Source organism: Bombus huntii, chromosome 8, assembly GCF_024542735.1.
Source record: "Bombus huntii isolate Logan2020A chromosome 8, iyBomHunt1.1, whole genome shotgun sequence".
NCBI lineage: Eukaryota > Metazoa > Arthropoda > Insecta > Hymenoptera > Apidae > Bombus > Bombus huntii.
In genome coordinates, this window is record NC_066245.1 from 4694464 (window position 1) to 4715244 (window position 20781).

At 40.8% G+C, this 20781-nt stretch overlaps 1 protein-coding gene and 1 long non-coding RNA gene across 16 annotated transcripts in view; one reads left to right on the forward strand and one right to left on the reverse strand.

The window, feature by feature from the left end:
- LOC126869053 (homeodomain-interacting protein kinase 2) overlaps positions 1 to 19586 on the reverse strand; it is a 31007-nt gene extending 11421 nt beyond the window's left edge. For 5 of the 15 annotated variants that reach the window (XM_050625175.1, XM_050625172.1, XM_050625166.1 and 2 more), the window contains exons 1-17: positions 19438 to 19579; positions 8260 to 8354; positions 7317 to 7664; positions 5159 to 5488; positions 4974 to 5066; positions 4682 to 4900; positions 4218 to 4590; positions 3922 to 4139; positions 3488 to 3811; positions 3125 to 3304; positions 2867 to 3013; positions 2622 to 2786; positions 2114 to 2538; positions 1633 to 1722; positions 975 to 1247; positions 732 to 897; positions 251 to 474 (exon numbers count right to left, since the gene is read on the reverse strand). In XM_050625175.1, coding sequence (XP_050481132.1) covers positions 251 to 474; positions 732 to 897; positions 975 to 1247; positions 1633 to 1722; positions 2114 to 2538; positions 2622 to 2786; positions 2867 to 3013; positions 3125 to 3304; positions 3488 to 3811; positions 3922 to 4139; positions 4218 to 4590; positions 4682 to 4900; positions 4974 to 5066; positions 5159 to 5488; positions 7317 to 7664; positions 8260 to 8313 — 3629 coding nt within the window. In that variant the 5' untranslated portion in view covers positions 8314 to 8354; positions 19438 to 19579. Of the gene's footprint in view, positions 1 to 250; positions 475 to 731; positions 898 to 974; positions 1248 to 1632; positions 1723 to 2113; positions 2539 to 2621; positions 2787 to 2866; positions 3014 to 3124; positions 3305 to 3487; positions 3812 to 3921; positions 4140 to 4217; positions 4591 to 4681; positions 4901 to 4973; positions 5067 to 5158; positions 5506 to 7316; positions 7665 to 8259; positions 8355 to 12374; positions 12638 to 19437 lie in introns of those variants that run through there. The other 10 variants (XM_050625167.1, XM_050625163.1, XM_050625162.1 and 7 more) reach the window with 9 other exon arrangements.
- A 260-nt stretch (positions 19587 to 19846) lies between these two features.
- On the forward strand, positions 19847 to 20555 carry LOC126869080 (uncharacterized). Its single transcript, XR_007690818.1, has 2 exons — positions 19847 to 19993; positions 20087 to 20555. It is a non-coding gene; the product is annotated as an uncharacterized LOC126869080 (long non-coding RNA).
- Positions 20556 to 20781: the final 226 nt, after the last annotated feature.

A 20781-nucleotide genomic window follows, 5' to 3' on the forward strand; every position in this document is an offset into this window, starting at 1 on the left:
CCGATTATGATATTCAGCCCGTCTGTTGTCTCGACAACGTATACACGAGCTGCCTGTCATCGGTTTGGTCATTTCTCATTCAAAGAGAAAACCTACATGCGTTCAATAACTACGTGCATATAAATCTCGCTTAACTATGCTATTCTATGTATTTATCTGCCAGATTTTTCTAAATCTATCTGTGTATGATATATTGCATGCTTCGAGTGTCGTGTAAATCAAACGTTGTAACATGCGATGCGATGCTTACCTATACTGATGCACAGTATTCGCTACCGCCCATTTCTGGTGGTCTCTGGAATGAGCAGCCGGTGGTTGAACGTACTCGTGTTTGTATTCAGCTCTCTTTCCAGGCCATGATACCCGCTTGTCCGTGCCGGTCGTATACACAATGTGTTGCTCTTGAAGGTGAGGATGCGCGCTACTCGTGGTCACATACTGCAAGAAGTAGTCATGCATGTCATAGGCATCATCCTAGAAAAACATTTCCAAAAGAAAGATTACTAAGATAGGGAAGGGGGGGTATCCCAATGAATACAGATCAGGATCGTCGTGCTTGTTCCTCGATACTCCCAGAAACTTTCGGTTGGAAATTTAAATCAATTATAAAAGAAAAAGGACAACGAAGAAGAAAAAAGAAATAAAAATTATATAAAATAGAATAACATAGAAAACGGAGAGGAAAGATCGAGAAACGAAAGAAAGGATTGTAATTTGAATTAAAATTTAACCTGATAGGTCGGTGGCTCTTTACAGGCTGGCGCGTGACACGGATGTGGTGCAAGGTACTCAACGCCGGGCTCCGGTTTTGTCGCAACATTCACCATATTGCATTCGGACTGTACTTTGGCCAATAAACGTTTCTTTTGCGATTGAGACGAATATCCAGAACTGCTACTGCAATCAACAACACATTATCTTCATACACAACTGTCTCGAATCATATTATAAACTTTGATCGTTGATGTAATTACCTGCTGACGTGATGTTGCTGTTGGGGTTCGTGTTTAATTAACTGCGTAGTTTGTTGATGCTGAGCATGTTGCGGTAAATGTTGGTATAGATGATTATGCGCTCGACCTGGACTAGCTTCGCCATCGCTGTCACCGACAGTTACACAACTGATAATATTTTTTCGTTGCGATCTTTGAGATGTACTATGCGTTGTTGCGTGGCCGTTAGTATGCGACTGACTACTTGAATGGGTTTGCTGTATTGGTTGAACCGCGCGTGGTGTTGACTGCGTACTAGAAGTAGAAAACATACGCGGTAAGTTACACATGAAACAGTTAGGGAGAACAGATATCCCCATATAATACAAAATACGTCAACACTCAGCATGAAAAAATGGCATTAAACGCTAGAGCTGTAAATCAGAGTATTGTTAGTCCGTCGAGACAATTGACACTTCAAGCGCTACAATCGTGTTTCTAAATTGTCTTTATTATATACAATTTTTAGTCCTACAATTTATGTATTTGTACAGGTGCAGTAACACGACGTTAATTGTTTTACAAAATTAATTTCTCAATGTGTTATGAAGCTTCGTGTTATACCATGTTCTTAGCGATTATTAACCATTAATCGATGCTATGGTGTGTGATTGTGTGATACTATGTTACATTTATATACCTTCGAATGACTTCCTCGCGGACTGGATGTCCATCGCCAGACAGGCGAGTTGCCAAATTTTGACAGGCTCCACATTGCTGATCTCCACAGCTGTCAATGATATTCATGCATGATTCCACTACTTTCTATTCTAATAAATTACTAATAAATATGTTTCACAGTGGAAACATCGTGATTGGAACTTATAATTGGAACGTATCGACAAAATTCAATAAACACAATACAAAACAACATTACAAAATCATAGACACTTGTAAACAAGACACTGGATAATCATATTTTTAAATTCAAAGAGCTACAGAAAAAAACTTTTAACGAAGCAAGATAATAACAAAGTAATAAAAATAATAAAAATTCAAGATGGCTGTAATATTTTCGATACGGTATCCACAAAACAGCAGTTCTCTTCTAATCTTATAATTGCGGACAATAATTGCTAACTACTTTCTAATATTCTACGAAAATAATTAAATTAACTTACCACTTGCCCGGTGTTTCATCGTCGCTATCACTTATCGTGATAACAGAAACTGCTGGTGATGGTGTATCGTGAATTGTAATAGTTTGCTGCCGACCAGATGTAACTTGATGGTGTTCTACATTATGACTACTGCTGTGTTTGCTGCTGTGATGGTGTTGCTGCATGGGTTGCTGTTGCCAATGACCGCTGGAAGGTGAATGCCGTCTCGTGTTGCTCGGTGGAGTACTTTCTTTTACCCTCTTTTTCACTGGACTTAACTGCTGCGTTTCCTTTTTATGCTCGTGCCTATGTTGAGACTGCTGAGGTACAGTTACATGATGTTGATGATGTTTCGTAACACTACGCTTGCCCCAACCTTGAGGAGGATGCTCAACAAGGGCACTGGTATTGTATACTTCCGTGACAGGAAATACTGGCCTCTGATCCTTCCCCAAAACACGGGAGATTGGTTACAAACCTATCCGACCGGCTTATAAAAGTAACTGTTAAGTAAGGCAATAAGGTTTACCTGTAGAATAGCAGAGCTATCGACAATAAGAGGCCTTCCCCAATCTCCGGCATCACTCAGTAATGGCTGCTGTATGGCTGCATGTTGCGGTGGTAACTGCTGCCAAGATGGTACGATAGCGGCCATTTGACGACTTCCACCAGGCCAAGAGGTTTGTACAGCGTTCTGTGATCCAAGGATAAAATATAATTGGCCATTTATAATTCATAAACGTTTTGACATTTGTTCGTTTCAAGAATACTTACGGTTAGTAACATTTGTCGTCCAGTTTCCACCATAGATACGGGAACTGCTGCATACTGTTGTTGGGCAGCTGCAGCTGCAGCAGCAACAGCCTGCTGCGATATAATCGATGGTTGGATTTGTAACGGACCTTGTTGCGCTTGTGGAGGCTGTAAAACGTGTAAAGCACAATTAAACGATCATGAATTTTTTTTGAAGCATTTGATTATATACAATATGATTATATGTAACTAAGTTAAAATAAAAAGTGTCTTATTTACTTGAGCAACAACTACGTGTTTTGCAGGACTTGGCATCGTCTGATAACTGGGTGGATGACAAAGTAGACCAGGCACCAATTGATGTGGAAAGTCGTGCACTCCACTTCGTCCGCTATTTGATCCACTTGACGAGCTACTGTACTGAGTCGCACGGCGACTACTGTTACTGTATATTTGATACTAAAAGAAAGAATACACCGTGATAGAAAATAAACTCCATATACAAAATATATAATATGAAGGAACATAAACAACAAACAATAAAATTAAAATGCGAAAGCGAAAGATCAAAACTGAATTTTCAAATAACACGATATTAAACATTGCGTCGATTAAGGATACCGAGAAAAATTATGAACAAACCAGATTATCATATCCTGTTTGCGCAGTCCGATGTTCCCTAACCAATCGCTGTACTTGATTGGTCAACTGGTTGTTGAAGGTGAAAGTTACGGCACTACCATTTGTCGTCGGCACGAAATTAGCTACCAATGATGTTGGTGGTGGTGGTTGAGGTGCTGGAGGAGCTTGATGATGTGCTGGACTTGCAGTGAAGTCGCCAGCTCGTCGGCAAACCTCCATCATTTGGACGGAAGCCTTAACATTGTTACAATGTGCATAATCGACTAAATGGGCCAGCGTAACAAAGGCATGGTTCAGAGCCTCCCCAGGTGTTATGCGGCGCTCCTACAAATAATAAGGATACACGATAGATAAGGAATGACTCTCGCCTATTCTAGAAATTAGCCATTGTCTTCCGATCGTTGCATGGAATCAAAGCATGAACTAGATATTACTACCTGGTCCATTGTGAGCATCCTCTTCAAGAGGTCAATGAACTCTCTTCTATCTGCTTTTTCTGCCAAAAGTTGACCACCCTCCAAATCAGTCGGGACATTAACTTGACCAATATCATCTAGACAGTTAAAAATATACTTCCTCGCTTCCTTTGATTTAATACCAGTTTCAGCCTCATGCTCTTCCGGTGTTTTTAATCGCCAAAATGGATATGTACCTGCAATTCAATTAACGTTATCTGTACCTGTCCGACAAGAATATCAATTTCGTGATGGTTATGAAGTACGATACTTACTGTCCATGTCTCTGTAAAAGAATTTTGTTGTTTTGCTGGCATTGTTTAACATGTGTTCCGTTGGTAGGCCTTGCGTCTGACTTATGTATCGAATCTGATCGTATTCTGAACTACCAGGGTATAGAGGCCATCCTAAAAACAATTCGGCAACCACACAGCCGAGCGACCACATATCTATTGCTTCACAATATGGAAGTCCAAGTATAATTTCAGGTGCACGGTAGTATCGCGATTGTAAATACGTGTTGCAGACAGCTTTAGATACATGGGAAGCTGACCCAAAATCAATAACTTTTACACGATAAGGCTGACGAACTGGATCCACCAACATAATGTTTTCAGGCTTAAGGTCTGCGTGAATTAACCCCAATTGCTAAAAAGATATATTCATAAGGTTATTCGGTAATCCATAAAAAAATTAACACGAAATTGTTCCAGCATGTAAGTACATAAACGCAGTTTACCTTAAGTTTCAAAAGAGCGGTGAGTACTTGTTGAAGAATCGGTCTGATATATTTGAGGGGTAGGGGTGAAAATTTATTCTGTTTCAGGAAATCATACAGATTCTGTTCTAACATCTCAAAGACCAAGCAGGTATGGGATTTGTGCTGAAAGCACTCATAAGCGCGCACAAAGTTGAACTCATCCGCATTTTCCTGACTGAGTCGAGACAGGATGGAGACCTATTCAGGATAAAAATTGCATTTAGTCATGACTTAAGAATAAAACTGACCAATCATTCATATCCTAACTCACCTCAATCTGCCCTTGGCGCGCATAAGATGGATGGTTCTTCAGAATTTTGATGGCAACTATTTCATTGGTTCCCTTTTTCCAGCATTTTACGACCTAGGGACAAAACAAACACGAAATGTCGTTTAGTTTCTATGAGCAGATAGAAATAGCACAGTTTATACAGAAGAGTAAAAAGATACTTTTACCTGTCCAAAAGTACCTCTGCCCAAAAACTCGAGGACTTCATATTGATTAGTCATAGAATAGAGAACCTCGTGCTGTACCAACTGGTAATCTCCATCCCCTTGGGGGTTGCTGCCACCGCCTCCATTGGCAGCGTTGGTTACTTGCTTGCTATGTGCCGTCATTCCTGTCTGCTTGTGTTGTTGTTGTTGTTGCTGCTGCTGTTGTTGTTGCAGCTGCTGTTGCTGTTGATTATGATGTTGCGACACTACAGTACTACCCACTGCGTTCGTCGCGTTGGCGGAGTGGACTGCCAGGCCGTCACCATTACCCTCCCTCGACCAGGTTTTTCTCTGTAGGAGGAATATACCTTATACAAAAATTTTTGGGTATTAAGAGATCGTAGATAGTTTTTGATAGCTTTAATTGGGTAGGGACGATAACGACGAACACACGCAAGACGAAACTTTGATGAATCCAAGCCGAGGCAACACAAATCCAAAACACAATCCGTAAGAATTGATGTAACATGAATAACATGACTCTTGTCTGTTAAATAAATACACACATACACACAGACATTCGCACGTTGTTAAAAATTAGTTTCAAACGCGTACGGGATGTGTAGTCAGTAGAATATGAAGAAAAATTTAGTTGTTAATGTTCTACGTAATGGTTTTTTGCATACACATCGATTTACGTCGTTTCGATGATGATCTTCGACATTGAGATTTAGCAAGCATTAAGAAACTTCGAACACTATAGCGGAAATACATCACGATGGCCGGTCATGAAATATGAAATGAAAGCCTTGACGGCAATCGATATCTAACTACGCCACATGGAAAAATTTCTGAGAAACGCTCGTACATCTGTACTTGCTTACAATATTTTCGCGATCGAAGGATCAACGAAAATCAATTATACCCCTAATTATCCGTCAGAATAACATCGTAACGATTTACGAAGCATTTAATACGATAGATACGCAAAGACAAAAATTGTTTACGGCTCTGTATGTCCGTGCGGAACGAAGCTACCTTTGTGAAAGTTGGCTCATGACAGGTATTAGACGATATTAATCCGTAGCTGTCGAACGCCGACGATTATCATTCTGTGGATACTACGTTCTCTCTCTCTCTCTCTCTCTCTCTCTTTCTTTCTTTCTTTCTTTCTCTCTCTTTCAGTAAAACTCTTGGTTCCTTTTTTATTCTTTTGCCAAACGACTTGACGAATCGCTGTCGTCGAAAACCACTACTTACTTCTGCGAAACAGCCAACGTGGCCAGATGACAAAGTCGATTTTCGAACGGTCATGGAGAAAAAATGGCGAGCACGATGACCGTTCGCTCGCGAAAGGAAAGAACGCGCCACTATTTTTAGCGATCGTAACGAGTTGTATCATGAACGATTGCGGAAACCAGCATGGTGAAAAATAAGCAGAGAAAAATACCGCTGGTAGACGCAAGTTTTCTTATCAGACAAAACCAACTGGATGACGAAATAAAGTATATACACGGATAAAGAACGGATCAACTCTGTCGTTAGCTGGTAGTAGAAATCGCTGCTTCGAACCAAGCTGAACGACACAGGACGCGATGTGAAGAGAACGAGAAACACCTGGAAGAATACGTCCCTAGGAATTCAGGATGTCGCATGCCCCTTGAACGATGTAACAAACGCTTGAAATAAAACCGAGGCTATTTTATTTCACGATAACATTCATAAATAACACGCATAAGGACTCTGTTTCCTATCGGGACACGTCCCATCGCACGATTGCGCGTTACAAAACCGTGGAAGAAAGTCTTCTTCGGGCTTGTTTTTAGGTGAGGAGAATGGCTTCACCGTTAATACTTATTTATAGCGATTTCAAGCGGTAAGCGGCGTCTCATCGAGCGTATCAATAGCAAGGAAGAATAAAATATAGGAAAAGAAGCGACGGATTCGATAGATATAGAGTTTAAACAGCAAGAATTCGCTTAAAGATACATTATTCTCGATTGTAAATTTGTGATCTAAGCGTTTACGAACGTACGACCAACGTTCGTCTTCTACGATAATGGAAACGAGACCAAGAGAAAGAAGGATCGAGACGAGGATAAGTCGACTTTCCTCGACGCGATCACGCGGGTCAGAAGAGAATTATCGGTAAGAGAAAATCGGAGGAAGTGGCACCAACCTTCTGGCCACAGCGTTGGTACGTGTCTAAGAGCTTGATCGTCGAGGCTCGTACCAGGGTCTGTTGGTTCGGGCTACTCTTCTGCAGCGCATTATTGTTGTGCAGCGAGCTAAATGCGGTATTAGCACCGTTCACGGAGTACCGTTGTTGCAGACCGGTATTGTCTAATTGGTAGTCGCCGGTCGATTGAACCAATGCGTGTTGGATCACCGGCTGACTCACGTTGTACTCCAACTTGCGTTTCTTGCTGTGGTGGTGAACGGTGTTGTTACTGCTGCTGCTGCTGCTGCTGCTGCTGCCGTTGACGCTACTCGTCTGCTGTGTTTGGATGAACATGTCACACATTCCCTGTAATTATAAAGGGAAACACGATCGTTACTATTTCACACGATCGTTCTTCGCGAGGTAAAGACGTTATCGGGCGTTCGAATGTTGGAACGTTTCTCGAATCGGAAAAAGGCTGACAGAGAGCGGTCCTGATCGCCAGTTTGATCGAGCGAGATGACTCGTTCCTACGATCTACAATTGTGTCTCTCTAATCGTACAATAAGTCAGCTAACAAGCGATATACCGCTGTTTCCGATTCGACAGCAAATGATAAATAACGGAAAAGCGTCAGCAAAACTAAAAATAAAACGAAAATGAACAAAGTTAAGTGAACAAAACTACGGCAAATGGAGGATAGAGAATAGAAGAGGATACAGAACGGCAAGAGTTTCCGTATATTCGTGGATGGATTTTATTCCGAGGCATGTTGTTGCGAGCAGTGGGAGATCGAGCCAGAGAAAAGAGGGGACCCATCGTGCGTCGTTCTGATTTAGGCGAACCGAGAGAGGAGCCCACAGCTCGCCATTGCGACGAGGCGACGCGCGATATATAAAAACGTACGCAACTAACAGCCGACCACGACGACTATGAATATTTTAGAATCTCCTTCACGTACATGTGCCTTTGTATGGTTCCACGCTGATTCGGGCCAGCGGCTCTCAAAAGGCATCTACCGAATATCAGGTTTCTGCGCGTTGACACTCCGAGTAGCTGCAACAGGGCAAACATATTGGGTTGGTCTCTCTCGAGCTAACGCTTCTACATACTCCGTTATTAATCGTGAAATTTCCCTACGCGAAAATCGCATCTGTTTCACCAGATCCAGCTATAGAAATCAAGTTTCCCATAATTTCCAGAAAATCCCGGGTATACTTCCAGGAAATACAGAATATAATGCGATCGATTTCTGGGGCGCTCGTTTCTAGCGCCGGTAAACTAGCACTTATGAAATTAAGCTTTAGATAAGATAACGCTTGTGCCTTTCTTTCCTCTTATCGATCGCGAAAGAAAGCTTCGCGAGTGCACGCGCGAGAATCGACGTTACACGTCGCAAAGTAAAACTCGACAGTAGCATAATACGTAGGTGTATCCCGGTGTGGAAAAGGAAAACGAAACATGACAAAGAAATACCGTGGCTCGGTCGACCGCGTCCCGGATCGATCGGCACGTGACGAATGTTTTGGAAACTTTCGTTAGCTCCGATTCGGTTCTCGCCCCCGCGGCACCTCCACACGCGTTAACACATGTCCACGATCTTTTCTTTCTCTTTCCCTCTTCCGGCTATCCCTCTTCATCCGCGTGCACGACGTGCTCTAATTATAGTGCTACTTGTCAGAAATAGTGTTGCTCCGTATTATGAACGATCTACGGTACCACCAAGTACAGTTACGTTTATGTTAACTGTCTCGTTACTCGGTGAGAGAGAGAGTTCTGTTTAATTGGTGCACCAAAGACAACGCGATATCGCGAATCGTATTGTATATTGTACACTGTAGTCCAGAAGTACTTAGGCACCTGGGATTTTCTACTCCAGCCGATTAATATTAGCGAAATTTTACAAATCGTAAGTTACAATAAATTCGCTTATGCAACAATAACAAATTACTAAAAGGAATTAGATTTTGCAACTGAATTATACAAATGATTAGTTATCCGATTGAGATACGTAAAGTAGAGTTGCAAAAGAGAAGTCTACAACTTGTAACTTGTCAAATTACTAATATTATTAGCTGGTAAATTATTTTGCAGGCAGACCCTGGTGTAATTCGATCAAAAAGTTGTGATTTTCGTTGTATTGTCAAAGTTGTGGGTGAGTTTTCTCTACTAAAGTTTATCTACTATTAACTCTTCATAATTGTGTCTAATAACCAGGACCAAATGTTCTGCTAAAATTAAACTGAAATAAACAATATACCGACGTGACTTAAAAAATCCATTACCGTCTCTAATAAATATCTGACACTTCGTAGAATCTACATAAACATTTAGAATATGGCCAAACACATGTTCCAGCTGTTCTAAGATCTTAACATTGAATAGAGACGTTTAAAGTTTTCATTCAGATATCTCCGCAGAATCGCTTCTATCGTTTATGTCATTTTTACGACTAATGAATTTATGAGAGTAGATCACTTGGTTTCTGAGAATTGAACGTTAATAGTGTGGCTGGATAATGAAATCGAGAAACTGATAAAGAATAGGATTGATAATTTTGGATATTGAAAGGCTAGCGCGTCAACAGATTACGTGTGGTATCAATAGATCACGAATCTATTCTACGAAGCTTCGTTGAAATCTTCTCAATATATCGCGTCTCTCGCGGCGCTTGGCTAAAAATTAATTAGAAGCTATGTACAAAACTACTCGAAAGCTACTACGAATTCGCGACTCGTTGGTCGTGAGCTAAGTTTGAACGCGAATCGCCTCGTCACCGTCGCGTCGTCTTTGTGCCAAACTATTCTCTCCCTGCACGCTCTTCTCGACGATCGTCAAGTTTATAAGATGAAATCAGTGGAGAAGAGTAAGTAGCAGGGCTAGAAAGTTTCGTCTCACGGTACCTCGTCACGCCAGGTAAGAGAAGGAAGAAAAGAACGATCGTAAATGTGGGTCGTAGTATAATTCCAGCGGATGGCCGGTTGGCGAGAAGGTGAAAAAAGCCGGTTGTTGGCTCGACGACGAATTTCGGTAGCACGCCTTGGATCAGACGAAAAACAGGGCTGGTGAAAACGAAGAAAAATGTGAATAGACGTCCTCCTTGACTAGTGGTGTTTGAAGAACGAAGCGCTATCCGAAGTACGTCGTAATAAGAGTAGCAACTTTACGTAATAGCTGAACGTAGCAGATAGCGGATCGAAGGAGTTTCAGCTTATTATTCGTGATCAGTCGACTTTTATATATTATCATGTCGATTGGTTATTGCAAAGTTCAGCAACGGATCCAACTTTTCAGACAATTACGTAGCCATCAATTAAAAAGAACGAAGAAAGAATAAATAAAAAGCAATAGTGTTGGCTCGTGACATCGTGATAAACATGATACATCGAACACAACGGACGATCTTTGCATTGCAAAGTCGCGTTGTCGAGCGTCGTCGTTGATCTCTCCCGACTTATCTACGAACGACTCGCGTATAATCGTTTCGAAGCGACGGCACACAATAACGGAAAAAAGCGAGTAGGCGCCGACCAGCAAACAACGCGATTAGCGTACCTAATCTATCGCGATTTTTCGTGACCGACGAGTGGTTCAGATTTGTGAAACAATTCACTCTCATGGCACAGCCGTGACTCTCCAAACGTGGACAGCTATTGTTTCTATCGCGATATAGACTGGCGACTGGCGATGAGTCACTTTCTCTCTCTCTCTCTCTCGCTCGCTCTCTTGTCTATCCGTGCAAGTTGCGCGAACCAACGAAACGAAAGTCCGACTTTGCCGAGTTTGCGCTTGCTTGCGATGGTACTCGCGCGTTCCAAGCCGCAGTCTACGACGCTACCCTTGCAAAAGGCTACGAATAATCGCGCGCAACGTCTAGACTACGGTATACAGTCATCGTGGTGACTCAAGCTGATCGCTAGATAAACGGGAAACCCGAAAAGACCCGAAACTGACCTAGCTTTCGTAGAAACTTTTGCCGCGGCATGGAGTCACCACCGATCGAACAATGAACCGTCCAGATGAATCACGAAGATATTGTAACTTCCCGAACGGGAAAGATAAAAGTCAACTCATTTTCAACGCGGATGCAAGAAGAATGCAAGGAGAATGTGAGACACGTTTGACGCGAGCAAGTTAGAAACGCGTCGAGGCATCGATTCCATCGGCTATCAATTGACCAATTCTTTGTATCTGACGCGAGAATAACGACCGTTCCAGAGGATATTTTCGAAGCTGCGACGAATGCAAGGAAACGATCGAAAACGCCATACACCAGACGTACGTACGTCGTTTCACTACTTTCTCGCTTTAGATAACGGATTGTTGTCGTCGATGAATCGCGGTATTCGTCGCTTAGACGATTGATAACGCAAGGAAAATGACTCGAAACAACTTGGATAACACAAGTTTCTACTTTTCGCTGCAGAGTCGTACTTCGAGATACAGACACGCGACAATAAATCGAATCTTACTGGGCCGTATACCAAATTGTATCGAGTTGAAACACTGTCCGATTAAGAAGTACGCGCTCGCAAACTCGCGTTGCTTCTCCTCGAAAGAGACAGCGAACAGTTCGAGCCCGTCCGTTGTCGTAAATTAACCGTCTAGTATCGCGATCATAAACGTCTGCTGTTACGTCTTGTATTTATAACCTGCAATCGCGCGCACAAAAGTTCGCCGACAAATTGGATGATCATGCGTTAGACTCTTCGTTTCTACTCTAGCAAGTTTTCACGCCGCTGCTAACAATCGTTGGAATAGGATAGTGGTAAGGTCATGTTTGCAAGTAATCCACGAGTATGTACATGGTCGTGTACATGGAGTACGAGTCGTTTCGAAAGGATTGCTGCAATTATTACCAAATTGTTATTAAAGCAAGCTTCAATTTTCACTGAAACGAATGTTTCGAAGAGAACATATTTGAAGAGGTTGTTGCAGTAAGTGCTTTCTCCAGTGTTGCGAACAAACCAACGAAAACCAACTCAACATCAAATCACTTTTCCAAACGTGTTACAAATTCATAGACGATTAATGTTTGCAATAATAAAGTAAAGTATTTTTGGATATGGAACTTACATCTTTCTTTCTCTCGTAGTCAGTTCAATTTATATATGGGAGCTGCTTCCTTACTGCTGCAAACTCTTCATTTTCTTTTTTACGTTTTCGATCTGTTTCCTCGAGAAGAATCATCACAATTTATTCCTCTACGCAATTTCGTCCTCGACAACGTTTCGTAACTCGTTATCCTTCGCTCGAAAGCAATTTCCAACGAAAGTCTTGAATCTGTCTCCTCATTTTCTTGTATCTTAGATGAGAGATATTCGCGTTTTCCAAACACTCTGATTCGGATATAAATCAATAATGGTAAGTGGGTATTATCATAACGAAGCATGCAATTATATAATTGAAGAGCACACAGGAAAAATGTGAGATGCTGTATCGTCGTTGAATTTTTATTTCAATGTCACTTGGTGGCTAATATATACAACTGAACATCGCAGGAAGAAAACATGATAACTACATATCTGTTGATTATCTAATATTAACGTCAGTTTTGATCAAGCAGAAACATTTTAATACGATGATTGAAAAACAAGCTATTAAGACAAGGAATATTTTAGTACCTTCGATATTTTGAAGAGAGTGAAGAAAATAAAAGAACGATTTTGGTGACACGACATTTTTTGAAAATCAATTGAGCTTTAAAATTGGTATTATAGTCCTCAATTGAAAAGAAAACGATTTGTCCGAACACATAACATTGTCTCATAAAAATTAGTAGTAAAACTATAAAATTTTGTAGGCAATATGGAATGATCGTGTTTGAAATGTTCAGTAGAATACAAAAATACATATTTAACACCGCAAGCAAATAAAGGGATAACCTTGGTAAGGAATTAAGTAATAAAATAAAATTGGCTATTTGGAATTTAAAAATTCTTACGTGAATCAACGACGCACGTCGGGAAAACAACAAATCGCTGCTCAATATTATGTAAGAAGCCATTTGAGCCGATTAAGCGGGTACCGTTTTTCACCATATCGTAGAAACTTCGTCAGTCGATTGTTAAGATTACTACACAATAAACACATTATACGCCCCTTTTTCCCTTGTAAAATTCCACGCTTTCCACGCCGACCAGCCGTACGCAAAATAACGGTTCCTTCGACAATGGAATTTCCCGATTAAACTATTCTATGTCACGTTTACACCCTTTTAGACTTATATCTCTCGTCCGAAACGTGTATCCTTTCGCAACACGTGTCCTATGATATTTACGTGTGTAAATCAAGACGCTATTTGTCTGCAACATTCCTTGCTATGCGTCACATCGAAGACCAACTCGTTCATATTCGAATTTTCTGCTAGCGATGTGAGTGGCAAAATTTTACGACCAACATCGGCTCTTAAACGCAATTTAGAAGTATTTACGAATTTCTATTGAACTACCCAACAACCTTCTAAAGGAGTATTTGTTTCATCAACAAACTACAACCAAGTATCCCGAATACAATGGGGAAATTCAAAACGATGATTCATTAGAAATTCCAGTTTGGTTTCGTGCCGAAGAAAGTTCGGAAGGGGAAGATAATAAACATCAAGGGATTTATCTTAAGGGGAAATCCCTTAGAAATATTATTTTAATTCTATGTCCAAGATAATCGGACAACAAAATTTCTTATGAATTTTATTCGGATTTCATTTGCAGACCGATGCGGAAGAAATAGATAAGTCTATTCTTGTTTTTCTGATTTTTACGTCGCTCTCGAATAAAAAAAAGTATGTATTTCAAGTATGAAAGAATTGACGAAGGGAATAGTCTGATAAATTTGAAGATACTTTGAAAATAAACCATAGATCCGCAATGTTTTGTAAGACACGAAGAGAATATTAACTTCGTTACTATTAGTCTGTGTAAATAATGATACTAATGTTTTCTAAATGTCCAACAAGATGATACAAAATATTTAATCTTCAAATCAGATGAAGAGATAGTTCCGATACAGAATTAATTTATAACGAATTTTGAATCTTAACATTCCTTTACTATAACTTCCTTAAAAATGTTGATCCTATTTCATATCGGAGAAACGAACGATTTTTCGGCACGAAACGCGTGAAAATAAAAGTCGAAGAACAGTATCGTCGATTGGAGGAGCATCTTTATCCCATTCGTTCCAAGGAACACTGTAACAAGATTCCACAGTGTTTCTATCGATCAAACAGTGTAACAGACGTTTGATGAGTCTTGTGTGTCGCGTTCTATTTGTGCTTGCAAAAACCTACGCTAAACTAAATCGAATTGGAAGCGTGTCAGAGATGGTTTCGAGTGGAATCGTGGTTTACGACCGACGAAATAACCAGATCTACCAAGTAAGCGACGAGTCTCGCGTTCGAGCGGTACGAGCAAAAGGATACCCGAGCTTTCACCAGAAGATAGAAGTATTCAGACCAAGCTTAGTCCTTAAACGGAAGGCCATGAAGCATGGAAAATTCCATTGAACGATATAAGCGAATAGAGAGGGTTTTATTTCATCAAAAAAAAAAAATACGAAATTTCTTTGTAGAATACAAATATGATACGAAAGAAAGATCCATTTTCTTAAAAAAAAAAAAAAAAAAAAAAAGGCATTGAAACGTCTCTTATGATTAAGAATATAATTGTAAAATTAAAAGTTTGTATATCATTTAGAGTAGGAATTTCGACGAAGATTATCTTGCGATTATTTTGCAAAAGTTCACTGTCAAATGAATTTTTCGCTTTAAGTATATTCTAACATAGCGATATCTAAAAGAATCTTTTAAGAGATATTTGATATAAGGATATGGCGAGTGAAAGAAAGCAATGCAACAAATAAATATCGTTACACAATTATGCAAGATGATTTACGAAACTGGAGCGTCTTATCTCTTTCTCGGATAAAGTTAAAAGAAAATGTTACAGAAAAAAGATGAATAGTTGCAAGGAAAACTACGAATATTTCCCGATGATTTTTCTTCGCAAGTGTAATGATGTATATGCATTTCGCAGTTATATTATTTCTTGAAACGAGAACATTTCTTATCGTAAACCAAATCATTTACTCATTCTACATAGAAAGGTATTAAGACAACAACAACAATAACAAATAACAAATAACAATAACAATAACAAGGTCGAAAATTTAGTATTTTAAAAGATATTTTAACTTCAATTTTGTAGAATTTATTATTTGAGAGACAGGGAGAAATTTAACGTAGCACTCTCGTGTTCAAATGAAGGATAATTAAACAAATTTTTTATAAGTATTATATTGGTCACTGTATTTAAAAATAAAAATAAAAATCGTTGGAATTTCATAAACTCCGTCTTGCCAATCACGATTTCAAATTCTTTAAAGTATCGTTTTTGAAGTATAAAGTGGGAAATCTATCCGAAAACTCTCACACACCACTGTATAAGAAATGAGTATTCGAAGATTTTAAGGGTGAGCTTGGCCACCTATCTTGCTTTTATCGCGCGATATCGAACGTATTCCTCATTTAAGGTTACCTAAAGATCAACAAATGTCCCAGAGCGCTATAGCAAGTTCGTTTAATGTATCGATCGATATTCGGTTTACTCCACAAACTTGCTCGTGATCGCCTTGAAATCACGAAACAACCATTTTCGATCAAACTTCCTCATCGCCGTACAATTTCGTGTAATTATACAATATTTCATTATAATGTCTTTAGAAACAATAACTATCGTTGAGCATAGTTGATGTATGTGCCTTACCGTTCCTAATATACAAGGTGATTGCGAAATCGTGATTTAAATGTATTGAGGAAAAATGAGGAATGAGTCAAACATGGACAAAGGTCATTTTTGTTATGAACCCTGGATATTTTGGTAGATGTGAGTTTAACTAATTCTCGATCGAATATGGAAAAACAATCACAACAAAATTATTTTATATATGAAAATAAGCTAAAATAAGTTTTTCTTCAAAAAACTGATCACGTTTAGTCGGGAATTAATCTGATAAACGCAGTCTGGACAAAATTTCGATTCTCTCGTAAAAAAACTCCGAATGCAAAATCCTTGCTTCAGGTTCTCAACTTGTTTTTGCGTCTACAGTAGTGTCCACTCTATTGTTCACTCCTGTCTAGCTGGGTGAATCAGGCAGATTCACATATCTAACCTGACAAGTTTTCAAACTTGATTTCCTTAAACGCAAATTCTTTATCCTTCATTTTAGTTTCGTTTTCAGTCACAGAATCTCCCTGACCCCATTTTTATCATGAATTACAATGAAATACACCTTGTATGTATATCAAGCAAATTATCAAACTGCATTTTCTCGAAAACAAAGCATCGTATGAAAAATTCGACATTTCCAAGTTATTTTTACATGAGGAATCACGTCCTTTCCGCTTGTATCACGATATATTACCATAAAACGTTGTTTCGTGCTTTGTCATTCGCCTATCGCGGTGTTAAAAACGAAACGTGGTTTGTAAGAGGAACAGGAAAAAGTAAATGGAACGACGTACGTTGATATATACACGCACGCACGACGAAGAGAAGTAGTAATCGTAAAGTGTGGTAATGTCCTTCTGGGAGGTGCTCGTACGTGTCGAGAGGTGGACCTCGAAATGCCGAAAGGCCTTTCGGAAGGCCACGTTTGAGGAAATCTCGTAGAAACGAGATAAAAAATGCTGGGCGAGCACACTATGCCGCCGGTTGCCACTTCCGATTACTTCGTTTGCCTCACGGACTGCCAGACGGCGGTCGATAATTAGAAAACGATAATCAAACGCGACAATATAGAGCACCAATCGATCTGCGGATGAACGCGCAGAACTCCGAGGAACAGGGATACGGATGAAACTAATTGGATTTTCAGTCGGAGTTCCACGGGAAAACGATTCGATGATTATTTTTCTTTCTATCTTGAAATTGCTTTCGCTTACTATTTCGTTTTCGAAATGGAAAGAGAAATGTAGTTAGTGGCTCGTCTTATTTCGAAAGATTAACGTCTTTCTTTATAATATCGAGCTACATTTTCGACTATCTCAGAAACTAAACCGATCGTGTTCTCCACTTTCTGTTAATTCCTCAATTTCATTACTCGAGTGAACAATTAATGTTCAGTTCTCAAGAAACAAATCATTTAGTTCCATAAAGTCATCTATCAGGAGAAGGTAATAATAGCAAATTTGAAGAACAGCATTCGTAACATCATCATTTTCCCGTACTTGATTTATGTAGTTGACCAATGTGGCTTCTAAATCACTCATTTCTGAAGTGAAACAAGAGGAGTCTCATAATCGTATCAAAGTTCAATTTTAACCCTGAATTTGTTTTAAAATTATAAAATCATAGATTACCGAATACAAATTCTACCCTTCTCAGTTATAGTATTCTATCTACTATATCGAAACCGAATAAATTCGAATTTTTATCATATTCATTGTGCTATCTTTATTTTGCCTCGTTCAGTTTAAAGTGTTTGGTCATTATTTCGGAACAGCCTATATAACCTCACTTAAAAAATAAAAAACACCGATATAGTTTAAATATTTCAGCATATCTTAAAAAATGAAAAGACGTTACATAAGACGTTTTGACTAACATGGACAAAATCGTGTGTAGATACCTTGTTAAAGTATTAATTAATCCTAACGTATATACTACAAAAAAAAAAAAAAAAAAAAAAAAAAAAAAACGGAAAACTCATGAGGCTAGAGTTGATATTGATCGACATCGCGAGCAGTTTTCGATCCGTCGCTAAAATATAATTTCAGCCGGGGGAAGAACCATTCGACGGCAACGTAGCACGATTCACAAAACGAAACGTGGTATCGATACGAGAGTCTCCCAGCTAAGCGGAAATAAAAAATATCGCTACTGCCTGTGACAGTAGGTTTTAACGTAAAAAAGACAAAAAAAGAGAAAGGAACGAGGACGGTCGCGCGTTGGTAAATGATCCAGATACTGTATAAACTTTGGCACGAAGCAACCGACGGTGTGTTATGTGGATGGGGAATTTCCAGGCGAGCTTACGCGCGTGTTGAACGAAGCAACGAAAAGTGCTAGGATTTCGTTCGTAATGAAACATCGTATATGTATATATATATACATATATACGTACGCTATCGACGTACAACTCGGTGACACGTAGAAATCGCGATCCAGTAAACGCTTCTGCGACGCGACTTCCAGCCTACGTGCACGCAGTTGCTTGGTCGACAGATGTTCTTCGCTCGCGTGTTACAATTCACAAACTTTTCCACTCGGTCGGCACGACTCCGTTTGCGCTGGCATTTCGTCCAATTTCAGGAATACTACGCGTTTCGTGAAATTGCATCCCACTGCGCAACATATTATCGAGATCCACGCTCGAGACGATCGTTACGATTAAAAAAGTTAGGCAAAACGTTACCACGGCAAAAAGTTATTTATCAAGCTCGAAACGCGCACGCACACACCTACCGACGATTGCTTTCATTGATAAAAGCATAAATCGACGGAAATGAAAAACACGGATCCGAACATATATCTTCTACCTAACGACGACGCATGCAAACCGACATTCTGAGGTTATGTTCGCCTTTCCAAGCTTTCGGCAACAGATGTTTCCGATTCAGCTTCCCGTTTCGCGATCTCCTAGGTGGCTGTCGTGTCGACGTCGCACAAAACCTGGTGCGGAGAAAAAATTTAAACTGTCACGCCGCTAACCTGATCAATTTACACCATATGATCGCGCGATCAGCCTACTGGTTTTCGCAGAAAAGTTTCGTGAAACGAACGCACGGCAATTGACCGAAGTTCACGAGGGGGAAAACTTTAATTTGTTTACGTTTTCAGTTTATCGAACGTACGTATGTTCGTGAGAATATACGCGTTCGCAATATGATAAGCTATACGTGAATCGCTCGACCGAGAGTGGAACGGGTAAGACACGCGAGTCACGGTATCTTCCGGTAACCTGTCAACCGCAAATATCGTCGGTAGAAATATAGAAAAGCATCACTTCATTGATTCGTACGCAAGGGATAGAAACACACGAGATTAACGGCGTGTCGGAAAGAAAGAGCGAAGGAAAGAACATGTTACGGATCGTCGGCAAAATTGAAGTAGGAGAGAAAAGAAGAAAAAGAGAAACATACCTCTCGGTTCTTGGCCAGTGTCTCTCTGTTCAGGGACGGGCCCGACGATCACGTAGCAGCATGTTCTGTTTATTCCCGGGTTATCTTTTCCCCGTCTGGTTTGTCGGGCTCTCGTTAGCGACACACAGCCATCTTGCGTAGTGCCTGGCCTGGCTCGGTCGCTTTCGGTACGATGGCCTCCGTGAGCGCGACAGAGAGGATAGTCGCGGTGAATAGGGGGATTCGAGAGAAGGAGGGAATGAAACGTAACAGAAGAGAGAGCGAGAACCACGGCCCCGCCGAAGTGCGTGTCTCACCAATATACACGCGTATATACACCGAAGTAGCACCAGCAATACCACACCGCCGCCGCCACCACCACCGCCACGACCACCACACCACTACTACCAATACCGCCACTGCCACCGACGTGGAGGCACTGCACCTCTCTCACAGTTTTCGCCACTTTTTCGCACGGCCCTCGCCCACCTCCGTCACATACATATTCCGTGGAGCAGCCAGCGTTTGCGCGCACCTTCGTTTTCAACACGACGGATTTTCACCCAGACAGAACAGGGTAAACGCGACGAACCCGTTATTTACCCGTTTACCGATGTCTTCTGTCAATTTGACCTACCATACTCTCTTCTCTGTTTTGTTCTGTTGTTAGCGTTGCACCACTGCTACGGCCGTCGTAGACGCTACTGCTGCTGCTCCCGTTGCCGCTAGTCCACTACTGACTGCCCGTACCCGTACTCGTACTCGTAGTACCTGTCGTTCCAACGCGCACGACTGCGATCGGGGGATCGCTCGGGCTCGGCTGCCGCACGACTGAAACACTTCGGCCATCTTCGGTACGCCTCGGCGATTTGCGCTCACTTTCTGCGCAGGGGCGGCGATATCGTGGGCGCATCAAGCGCCCCGTCCCCGTTTCCTCTTCGATGACTCATGTGCCACGCTCTGACGTATACGCGCTCCAACTCCAACCGCCACCGTCGCTTTAAGAAACCATCGAGGCCTCTTTATCGCGTGAATCTGCAGGACATATGGATACGTTGCTACGTGAAAATGTTGCAATTTTATTCGATCAAAAAGGGACGTGTATAATTCCTTCGTCCAATTAAATCTTCTGGAACCGATCAGTTTGCATGTTGATTTTTGAAAGCGTACCCCGCGTTTCGTGTTTCGCTGTTCCGATCTTCGCCGCAGCGTTCGCGTTCAAGGGAAATCGCAATGACGTCGGCGAATGACGCTAGTCGCTAATGGTCTTTCAACATATGTAGATCGATCTGTGTAATTTTGTTTTCGTTAACGAGCGTTCTTATCGAGGATCAGCGTGTACGCAACGCGTGCGCGAAACGTTCG